We start from the raw sequence: 11,314 nt of genomic DNA, 5'->3' as shown, positions 1-11,314 counted from the left end.
CCCCGTGTGGGGCCCCGGCTCCTGTTTATTGACCCGAGTCCTGGCCTGCCCGGGTCAGCCGCCCTGTCCGAGGTGCATTGGCCTCACTCTGCATGGCCTGATCTGGCCCCTTGTTCTGGGTGCAATAGTCCGATTCAGCCCGACTCCATCCACCTGTGCTGGTCTGTGTGGCCCTGCCCCAGGTGCACTGGCTCGGGTCTGCCCGGATCATCCTCTTGTGCTGGCTGCACTGTCGCTGGCTGCACTGTCACGGGCTGCACGGTCCTGCCCCGGTTCCCCCTGTCCCGGTCCCCCTCTGCCCCGGTTGCACGGTCCTGTCCTGGTCCCCCTCTGCCCCGGTTGCACGGTCCTGTCCCGGTCCCCCTCTGCCCCGGTTGCACGGTCCTGTCCCGGTTCCCCCCAGGTCCCGTCCCGGTCCCCCCCAGGTCCCGTCCCGGTCCCCCCCAGGTCCCGTCCCGGTCCCCCCCAGGTCCCGTCCCGGTCCCCCCCTATCCCGGTTGCACGGTCCTGTCCCGGTCCCCCCCCTGTCCCTGCCACGGTCCTGTCCCTGCCCCCCCCTGTCCCTGCCACGGTCCTGTCCCGGTCCCCCCCCTGTCCCTGCCACGGTCCTGTCCCTGCACCCCCCTGTCCCTGCCCCCCCCTGTCCCTGCCACGGTCCTGTCCCTGCCCCTGCCCCTGCCCCCCCCCTGTCCCTGTTCCCCCTGCCCCGGTTCCCCCTGCCACCCCCTGCCCCTGCCACCCCCTGCCCCGGTTCCCCCTGCCCCGGTTGCCCCTGCCCCGGTTCCCCCTGCCACCCCCCGCCCCGGTTGCCCCTCCTGCCCCCCCCCGGTTGCCCTGGTTCCCCCTGCCCCGGTTGCCCCCCCCCGGTTGCCCTGGTTCCCCCTGCCCCGGTTGCCCCTGCCCCTCCCCCTGCCCCGGTTGCCCCTGCCCCTCCCCCTGCCCCGGTTGCCCCTGCCCCGGTTGCCCCTGCCCCCCCTCGCCCCGGTTGCCCCTCCCCTGCCCCGGTTGCTCCCCCCCCTGCCCCGGTTGCCCCTGCCCCCCCCTGCCCCGGTTGCCCCTGCCCCCCCCCTGCCCCGGTTGCCCCTGCCCCCCTTGCCCCGGTTGCCCCTGCCCCCCCCCCTTGCCCCGGTTGCCCCTGCCCCCCCCCTTGCCCCGGTTGCCCCTGCCCCCCCCCTGCCCCGGTTGCCCCTGCCCCGGTTGCCCCTGCCCCCCCCCCTGCCCCGGTTGCCCCTGCCTCCCCCCCCTGCCCCGGTTGCCCCTGCCCCCCCCCCTGCCCCGGTTGCCCCTGCCCCCCCCCCTGCCCCGGTTGCCCCTGCCCCCCCCCCTGCCCCGGTTGCCCCTGCCCCCCCCCTGCCCCGGTTGCCCCTGCCCCCCCCCCTGCCCCGGTTGCCCCTGCCCCCCCCCCTGCCCCGGTTGCCCCTGCCCCGGTTGCCCCTGCCCCCCCCCTGCCCCGGTTGCCCCTGCCCCCCCCTTGCCCCGGTTGCCCCTGCCCCCCCCCTGCCCCGGTTGCCCCTGCCCCGGTTGCCCCTCCCCTGCCCCGGTTGCCCCCCGCCGCCCCGGTTGCCCCCCGCCCCTGTCCCGGTTACACGGTCCTGTCCCGGTCCCCCTCTGTCCCGGTTACACGGTCCTGTCCCGGTCCCCCTCTGTCCCGGTTACACGGTCCTGTCCCGGTCCCCCTCTGTCCCGGTTACACGGTCCTGTCCCGGTCCCCCTCTGTCCCGGTCCCCCTCTGTCCCGGTTACACGGTCCTGTCCCGGTCCCCCTCTGTCCCGGTTACACGGTCCTATCCCGGTCCCCCTCTGTCCCGGTTGCACGGTCCTGTCCCGGTCCCCCTCTGTCCCAGGTAATCGGGATGTGACGGAGTGCCCGGGAGCTGCCGGCCGCTGATTGGTGGAGCGGGCTGTGATTGACAGGGGGCGGTGGCCCAGGAAGTGGAGCGGCTCCGGCTCGCGCTGCAGCCCCGGGCGGCTCATTGACCGGACTCGGCACAGATCCTGCACCGGACCGGGCACTGCACCGGCTCCCCACCCGGCACCAACTCCAAACTCTCCCCGGCTCCCGGACCAGTGACCGGGACTCCGCACCGCTCCCGGACCCTGCACCCCGGCTCCCCCTGCAAACTCCCCCGGGCTCCAGCCCCTCTCTCCCCCCCCGGGCTACAATGACTCCCCCGCCGCCTGCTCTTTGCCCTCTCGCTGCTGCTCTGGCGCCGCGGGCTCGGCTCGGTTCCCGGGGCGGACAGTCCGGATCGGATCGACTACAAGGACCCCTGCAAAGCCGGTAAGTGACCCGGGCTGGGGGAGGGGGACTGGGACCCCCCGGGCTGGGGGAGGGGGACTGGGACCCCCGGGCTGGGGGAGTGGGACTGGGACCCCCGGGCTGGGGGAGGGGGACTGGGACCCCCGGGCTGGGGGAGTGGGACTGGGACCCCCGGCCTGGAGGAGTGGGACTGGGACCCCCGGCCTGGAGGAGTGGGACTGGGACCCCCGGGCTGGGGGAGTGGGGCTGGGACCCCCGGGCTGGGGGAGTGGGGCTGGGACCCACGGGCTGGGGGAGTGGGGCTGGGACCCCCCGGGCTGGGGGAGTGGGACTGGGACCCACGGGCTGGGGGAGTGGGACTGGGACCCCCGGGCTGGGGGAGTGGGACTGGGACCCACGGGCTGGGGGAGTGGGACTGGGACCCCCGGGCTGGGGGAGTGGGGCTGGGACCCCCGGGCTGGGGGAGTGGGGCTGGGACCCCCCGGGCTGGGGGACTGGGGCTGGGACCCCCCGGGCTGGGGGAGTGGGACTGGGACCCCCGGGCTGGGGGAGTGGGGCTGGGACCCCCGGGATGGGACTGGGACCCCCGGGCTGGGGGAGTGGGGCTGGGGGAGAGGGGCTGGGACCCCCCGGAGGGTGAATGCGGGCCGGGTCGATGTGTCGTGTCGAGTCGAGTCACCCCGCGGATTGGCCTCACTCTCCCGGCCTTTCACACAGTCCCGGGAATAAAACTCGTCCGGTTTTTATTTCACATCCTTGCCATTAACAATTATTCACTGAACACCAAACATTACGGTAATCAAACAAATCCTATTAGCGCGGAGTTAGGAAGAAAAGTTTTGGAAATGTTCTTGTGGAGTTTGTGATTTTTGAAGGCTGGGTTTGTGTCCCTGTCTGTGTCCCTATCCCGGGCTCAGTGTCTGTGTGTCAGAGTCTGACAGTGTCGCTGCAGTTACTGGATCCTGTCACCGCCGCGTTCAGTGTATCACTCAGTGTCTGTCAGTGTCTCTGTGATCCAGTGCAGTACTCGGGGTCACTGTCACTGTGTGTCCCCCTCAGTGTTTGTCAGTGTGCTTGCGGTTATAGTATCACTTTGTGTATCTGTGTAATGTTTATTGATCTGCTCAGGTTTATTCAGGAACTGTAAACACTCTCTGGTCGCACTAACCCCTCCCTCTTTTGTCTGACTGACCGGGACTCTTCATTTTGCGGTGCCACAGTTGCCTGTTGATTAGTGGACTCACTGGACACCAGTCTTTGGGACTCACTGGACTGCGTTCAGCTGCTGCACGAGTGCATTTCATTTATTTGCAGTGTTTTCTTCAAAACAGACTTTACTTCGATTCATAGAATCTTTGAAGGTGGCTCACAAGTCGAGGAGGCTGTTAGAAAAGCATGTGGGATCCTGGGCTTTGTAAACAGGCATAGAGTACAAAATCAAGGGAGTTATGCTAATTAAAAAAATAAATCACTGGTTAGGCCCCAGCTGGAGTATTGTGTCCAATTCTGGGCACCGCACTTTAGGAAGGGTGTCACGGCCTTGGAGAGGGTGCAGAGGAGATTTACTGGAATGGTTCCAGGGATTATGTGGAGAGACTAGAGAAGCTGGGATTGTTCTCCTTTAGAGCAGCTGGGATTGTTCTCCTTTAGAGCAGAGAAGGCTAAGGGGCGATTTAATAGAGGTGTTCAAAATTATGAAGGGCTTACAGCACCGAAGGAGGCCATTCGGCCATCGTGCCTGTGCCGGCTCTTTGAAAGAGCTCTCCAATTAGTCCCACTCCTCCCATGCTGTTTCCCCAGAGCCTTGTAAATTTCTCCTTCTCAAGTATTTATCCAATTCCCTTTTGAAAATTATTTTTGAATCTGCTTCCACCGCCCTTTCAGGCAGCGCATTCCAGATCACAACAACTCGCTGTAAAAAAAAATTCTCCTCATCTCCCCTCTGGTTCTTTTACCAATTACTTTAAATCTGTGTCCTCTGGTTACCGACCCTACTGCCAGTGGAAACAGTTTCTCCTTATTTACTCTATCAAAACCCTTCATGATTTTGAACACCTCTATTAAATCTCCACTTAACCTTCTCTGCTCTAAGGAGAACAATCCCAGTTTCTCCTGTTTCTCTCTCTATGTCCCCCCCGCCCCAAAATAAATCCGTGTTGTATTTTGTTAAGCCACGCTTAAGGCATGAGCCGAGGAGGATTCATGTAACCAGGTCTGCACGGTGTAAAATTCACTCTATTGTGAAGTCAGCCCAACTTGTTTAACACAGAAACATAGAAGATAGGAGCAGGAGTAGGCCATTCGGTCCCTCGAGCCTGCTCCGCCATTTAATGAGATCATGGCTGAGCATCCAAATTCAGTACCCTGTCCCTGCTTTCTCCCCATATCCCTTGATCCCTTTAGCCTCAAGAAATATATCCAACTTCTTGAATATATTTAATGAATTGGCCTCAACTGCCCTGTGTGGCAGAGAATTCCACAGGTTCACCACTCTCTGGGTGAAGAAATTCCTCCTCATCTCAGTCCTAAATGGCTTACCCCTTATCCTTAGACTGTGACCCCTGGTTCTGGACTCCCCCGCCATCGGGAACATCCTTCCTGCATCTAGTCTGTCTAGTCCTGTTAGAATTTTATAAGTTTCAATGCGATCCCCTCTCATTCTTCTAAACTCTAGCGAATATAAGCCTAATTGACCCAATCTCTCCTTACACGTCATTCCTGCCATCCCAGGTATCAGTCTGGTGAATCTTCGCTGCAGTCTCTCCATGGCAAGAACATCCTTCCTCAGATAAGGTGACCAAAACTGCACACAATACTCAAGGTGTGGTCTCACCAAGGCCCTGTACAACTACAGCAAGACATCCTTGCTCCTGTACTCGAATCCTTTTGCTATGAAGGCCAACATACCATTTGCCTTCTTAAGCATGCAGGTGCAACAGGCGGTTACCTTCAGCGACTGGTGCACAAGGACACCCAGGTCTCGTTGCACTTCCCCTTTTCCCAATCTATTGCCGTTCAGATAATCTGTCTTCCTGTTTTTGCCTCCGAAGTGGATAACCTCGCATTTATCCACATTATACTGCATTTGCCATGCATCTGCCCAATCACCCAACCTGTCCAAATCGTACTGGAGTTTCTCTACACCCTCCTCACAGCACACACGCCCACCCAGCTTTGTGTCATCTGCAAACTTGGAGATATTACATCTAGTTCCCTTGTCTAGATCATTTATATATATTGTGAATAGCTGGGGTCCTAGCACCAATCCCTGAGGTACCCCACTAGTCACTGCCTGCCACTCGGAAAAAGACCCGTTTATTCCAACTCTTTGCTTCCTGTCTGCCAACCAGTTCTCTATCCAAGTCAGTACCTTACCCCCAATTCCATGTGCTTTAACTTTGCATGCCAATCTCTTATGCGGGACCTTATCGAAAGCCTTCTGAAAGTCCAAATACACCACATTCACTGGTTCTCCCTTATCCTACCAGTTACATCCTCAAAAAATTCCAGATTAGTCAAGCATGATTTACCTCTTGTAAATCCATATTGACTTTGTCCGATGCTGTCACTGTTTTCCAAGTGCTGTGCTATTACATCTTTTATAATGGACTCTAGCATTTTCCCCACTACCGATGTCAGGCTTACCGGTCTATAATTCCCCGTTTTCTCTCTACCACCTTTTTTAAATAGTGGGGTTACATTAGCTATCCTCCGATCCATGGGAACTGTTCCAGAGTCAATAGAATTTTGGAAGATGACCAGCAATGCATCTACTATTTCTAGGGCCACTTCCTTAAGTACCCTAGGATGTAGATTATCAGGCCCTGGGGATTTATCGGCCTTCAATCCTGTCAATTTCCCTAACACCATTTCCCTACAAATACTGATTTCATTCAATTCCTCCCTCTCATTAGATCCTATGTTCCCTGACATCTCTGGAAGGTTATTTGTGTCCTCCTTTGTGAAGACAGAACCAAAGTATATATTTAATTGGTCTGCCATTTCTTTGTTCCCCATTATAAATTCCCCTGATTCTGACTGCAAGGGACCTACGCTTGACTTCACCAATCTTTTTCTCTTCACATATCTATAATCTCATGAGAGAATATTCCGCAAAGTTTCTTCCTTCTCTCCCCCCACCAAAGCCCCCGGGAGTGGAGGGGAATTCTCCAGTGCCAACCCCTGTGCCTCTGTTATTCACTGGTTGCTTCACATTCTCGCAGCTCTGGTCTCAGGACCCAATCCACCCAGCCAACATTCGGTGATTAAACTTCCCTTTCTTGCCCTGCCCTGAATACGCTGCCCCCCTGCTGGGGCCACACTCTGCTTTCTTGCCCAAATGGCCATTCGTTCTGTGCAGTGCTCGGGCAATGACTGCCGGCAGGCTCTTCAACCAGGGGCAGCCTCACACTGAAGCTTGAGCCTGGACCTGCCCATACCCGGCGCCCACTCACTCTCCCACACACAGTCACTGGCTGGTGAGTAGGAGCCACAGCCCAGCCCTGCCCTGCGGTAGGGGGGGCATTAAGGCCATTTGTAGTTGGCTGGGATTGACTATCTCAGCACAGACAGGGGCTGCAGCTTGACCCATAGGTGTTTGGAATGGTTTAACTACTCGCTGCTTTAAACAGCTGAACCCCAGTGAGATCCCTGAACTCGCCCCGAACCGGGCCCCCTCGCCCCGAACCAGTTTCCATTGGAAGATGAGGCTGGACTCGCTTGGATTTGTTGCACATGTTCACCTGCTCTGGGGGGGGGTTTAATCTCCAGTCTGGATTGCACTGCTGTCCTTCAGTCACTGCAGTGAGTTGGGGGTGAGATTGTTAACTGAATGTACCCAGATTCTCCACAGAGACCAGCCTTTTTCTGTCTCACTTCTCCTTTGGGTAAGGATGAACGCTTTTGAATTCCTGGCCAGGAACTTGGATATCCCGAGTTGGCACAGTTCCTGTGACATGTTACTAAGTGGTGAGATTTGAGCCATGCCAGGAATTTCCCTGAAGGGGAGTGAGTGTCCCCAGGGATCCGACAGATCGCCTGTTCTGGGAGGGCAGTCTGTGAGCAGGGCTCTGGTGTCCTCTTTTCAAGGTGCTGGTCCTGATACCCGGCAGCCAAGGAATGTGTTAAAAGGTCCTTTTTTCTCGATTTATTCTCCTCGCTTGCAGAAATTGCTGACGTGAAAGTTTGCGATGGAAAGGAACATTAATGGGCACGTGTACAGGATGGTCATAAAGTGCATCAAAGGAGCGCCCGTAATGAGGCTGTTCCCCGGCCTGTATTGAGTTAACTGATCTCAGTCGGAGCCCGGCAGCTGGACTCGGCACCATGTGTTAGAGAGGAAAATCAGGCTGGAGTCAGCTCGTTAGTGTTCTGAGGGGGGTGAGGAGAGAATGGACAGAGAGAGAGAGAGAGCGAGAATGGACAGAGAGAGAGAGAGAGCGAGAATGGACAGAGAGAGAGAGAGAGCGAGAATGGACAGAGAGAGAGAGAGAGAGCGAGAATGGACAGAGAGAGAGAGAGAGAGAGCGAGAATGGACAGAGAGAGAGAGAGAGAGCGAGCGAGAATGGAGAGAGAGAGAGAGCGCGAGAACGGAGAGAGGGAGAGAGAGCGAGCGAGAAAGGAGAGAGAGAGCGCGAGAACGGAGAGAGGGAGAGAGAGCGAGCGAGAAAGGAGAGAGAGAGAGCGAGAACGGAGAGAGAGAGCGAGCGAGAACGGAGAGAGAGAGCGAGCGAGAACGGAGAGAGAGAGCGCGAGCGAGAACGGAGAGAGAGCGAGCGAGAACGGAGAGAGAGCGAGCGAGAACGGAGAGAGAGCGAGCGAGAACGGAGAGAGAGAGAGCGAGCGAGAACGGAGAGAGAGAGCGCGAGCGAGAACGGAGAGAGAGAGCGAGCGAGAACGGAGAGAGAACTGGCAGACTACCTCACGACCATCAGAGACACAAAACAGAGACAGACCCTCACCAGGTACAGACTAAGCGACCACCAACTGGAAATTGAAAAAGGCAGATACAAGAAATCCTGGCAGCCTAGAGAGAATAGAATATGCGATCAATGTCTGGCTGGCGAGGTTGAAACAGAAATGCATTTCCTCCTAAAATGCGAAAAATTCAACACATCAAGAAACATATTATTCAACAAGCTAAGCCAAACAACCCCAGATTTCAAGGAATTGGATGATCTGTCAAAATTGAGATTAGTCCTAGGAGAAGGAGACAGACCATACCTTGGGGCTAAATATGTAACAACATGTCACAACCTGAGGACTGTTTAAAAGTAAGACTGTTTAAAATTAATATTGAACGTACCAAATGAAGTAGAAAGACTGTTTAAAATTAATATTGTTTAAAAGTAATATTGTATGTACCCAACAAATGTCAAATCGATTGACACCTACAGAATGTTGGAAAACTGTACCTTTTTGCTATGTAAGCTTTGGCAATATGGTTCTCTGTAAACTTTCATGCCAATAAAGCATTTGAACTGAACTGAACTGAACTGAGAGAGCGAGCGAGAACGGAGAGAGAGAGAGAGCGAGCGAGAACGGAGAGAGAGAGAGCGAGCGAGAACGGAGAGAGAGAGAGAGAGCGAGCGAGAACGGAGAGAGAGAGAGAGCGAGCGAGAACGGAGAGAGAGAGAGAGCGAGCGAGAACGGAGAGAGAGAGAGAGAGCGAGCGAGAACGGAGAGAGAGAGAGAGAGAGAGAGCGAGCGAGAACGGAGAGAGAGAGAGCGAGCGAGAACGGAGAGAGAGAGAGCGAGCGAGAACGGAGAGAGAGAGAGCGAGCGAGAACGGAGAGAGAGAGAGCGAGCGAGAACGGAGAGAGAGAGAGCGAGCGAGAACGGAGAGAGAGCGAGCGAGAACGGAGAGAGAGCGAGCGAGAACGGAGAGAGAGAGAGCGAGCGAGAACGGAGAGAGAGAGAGCGAGCGAGAACGGAGAGAGAGAGAGCGAGCGAGAACGGAGAGAGAGAGCGAGCGAGAACGGAGAGAGAGAGAGCGAGCGAGAACGGAGAGAGAGAGAGCGAGCGAGAACGGAGAGAGAGAGAGCGAGCGAGAACGGAGAGAGAGAGAGCGAGCGAGAACGGAGAGAGAGAGAGCGAGCGAGAACGGAGAGAGAGAGAGCGAGCGAGAACGGAGAGAGAGAGAGCGAGCGAGAACGGAGAGAGAGAGAGCGAGCGAGAACGGAGAGAGAGAGAGCGAGCGAGAACGGAGAGAGAGCGAGCGAGCGAGAACGGAGAGAGAGCGAGCGAGCGAGAACGGAGAGAGAGCGAGCGAGCGAGAACGGAGAGAGAGAGAGCGAGCGAGAACGGAGAGAGCGAGAACGGAGAGAGAGAGCGAGCGAGAACGGAGAGAGAGAGAGCGAGCGAGAACGGGGAGAGAGAGAGAGAGCGCGAGAACGGGGAGAGAGAGAGAGCGCGAGAACGGGGAGAGAGAGAGAGAGCGCGAGAACGGGGAGAGAGAGAGAGAGCGCGAGAACGGGGAGAGAGAGAGAGCGCGAGAACGGGGAGAGAGAGAGAGAGAGCGCGAGAACGGGGATAGAGAGAGAGAGAGCGCGCGCGAGAACGGGGAGAGAGAGAGCGAGAACGGGGGGAGAGAGCGCGAGAACGGGGGGAGAGAGAGCGCGAGAACGGGGAGAGAGGGAGAGAGAGAGCGCGAGAACGGGGAGAGAGAGGGAGAGAGAGAGCGCGAGAACGGGGAGAGAGAGAGAGCGCGAGAACGGGGAGAGAGAGAGCGTGACAACGGGGAGAGAGAGAGCGCAAGAACGGGGAGAGAGAGCGAGAGAGAGAGAGAGCGCGAGAACGGGGATAGAGAGAGAGAGCGCGCGCGAGAACGGGGAGAGAGAGCGCGAGAACGGGGAGAGAGAGAGAGCGCGAGAACGGGGGGAGAGCGAGAGAGCGCGAGAAAGGAGAGAGCGCGAGAACGGGGAGAGAGAGAGAGCGCGAGAACGGGGAGAGAGAGAGAGCGTGAGAACGGGGAGAGAGAGAGCGCGAGAACGGGGGGAGAGAGAGAGCGCGAGAACGGGAAGAGAGAGCGCGAGAACGGGGAGAGAGAGTGAGAGCGTGAGAACGGGGAGAGAGAGAGCGCGAGAACGGGGAGAGAGCGCGCGAGAACGGGGAGAGAGAGCGCGAGAACGGGGAGAGAGAGAGCGCGCGAGAACGGGGAGAGAGAGAGAGAGAGAGCGCGAGAACGGGGAGAGAGAGAGAGAGCGCGAGAACGGGGAGAGAGAGCGCGAGAACGGGGAGAGAGAGCGCGAGAACGGGGAGAGAGAGAGCGCGAGAACGGGGAGAGAGAGAGAGAGAGTGCGAGAACGGGGAGAGAGAGCGAGTGCGAGAACGGGGGGAGAGAGAGAGAGAGAGAGCGCGAGAACGGGGAGAGAGAGAGAGCGAGAGAGCGTGAGAACGGGGGGGGAGAGAGAGAGAGCGCGAGAACGGGGAGAGAGAGAGAGAGCGCGAGAACGGGGAGAGAGAGCGCGAGAACGGGGATAGAGAGAGCGCGCGCGAGAATGGGGAGAGAGAGAGAGCGCGAGAACGGGGAGAGAGAGCGCGAGAACGGGGAGAGAGAGAGAGCGTGAGAACGGGGAGAGAGAGAGCGCGAGAACGGGGGGAGAGAGAGAGCGCGAGAACGGGAAGAGAGAGCGCGAGAACGGGGAGAGAGAGTGAGAGCGTGAGAACGGGGAGAGAGAGAGCGCGAGAACGGGGAGAGAGCGCGCGAGAACGGGGAGAGAGAGCGCGAGAATGGGGAGAGAGAGAGCGCGCGAGAACGGGGAGAGAGAGAGAGAGAGCGCGAGAACGGGGAGAGAGAGAGCGCGAGAACGGGGAGAGAGAGAGCGCGAGAACGGGGAGAGAGAGAGAGCGAGTGCGAGAACGGGGAGAGAGAGCGAGTGCGAGAACGGGGGGAGAGAGAGAGAGAGAGAGCGCGAGAACGGGGAGAGAGAGAGAGCGAGAGAGCGTGAGAACGGGGGGGGAGAGAGAGAGCGCGAGAACGGGGAGAGAGAGAGAGAGCGCGAGAACGGGGAGAGAGAGAGCGCGAGAACGGGGATAGAGAGAGCGCGCGCGAGA

The 11,314-nt window shown here is 58.4% G+C and overlaps 1 protein-coding gene across 1 annotated transcript in view; it reads left to right on the top strand.

The window, feature by feature from the left end:
- Positions 1–2,174: 2,174 nt before the first annotated feature.
- LOC147098461 (tolloid-like protein 2) overlaps positions 2,175–11,314 on the top strand; it is a gene marked incomplete at its 5' end in the record, with an annotated part of 305,058 nt that continues 295,918 nt past the window's right edge. The window contains one exon of the mRNA XM_085969981.1: positions 2,175–2,280. Within this exon, the coding sequence (XP_085826107.1) occupies positions 2,175–2,280 (106 nt within the window). The remainder of the gene's footprint in view (positions 2,281–11,314) is intronic.

The sequence above is a fragment of the Somniosus microcephalus genome, chromosome 29, assembly GCF_052327205.1.
Source record: "Somniosus microcephalus isolate GS21.2 chromosome 29, FLI_Smic_1.0, whole genome shotgun sequence".
Taxonomy (NCBI): domain Eukaryota; kingdom Metazoa; phylum Chordata; class Chondrichthyes; order Squaliformes; family Somniosidae; genus Somniosus; species Somniosus microcephalus.
This window is presented reverse-complemented; position numbering and strand designations above follow the sequence as displayed.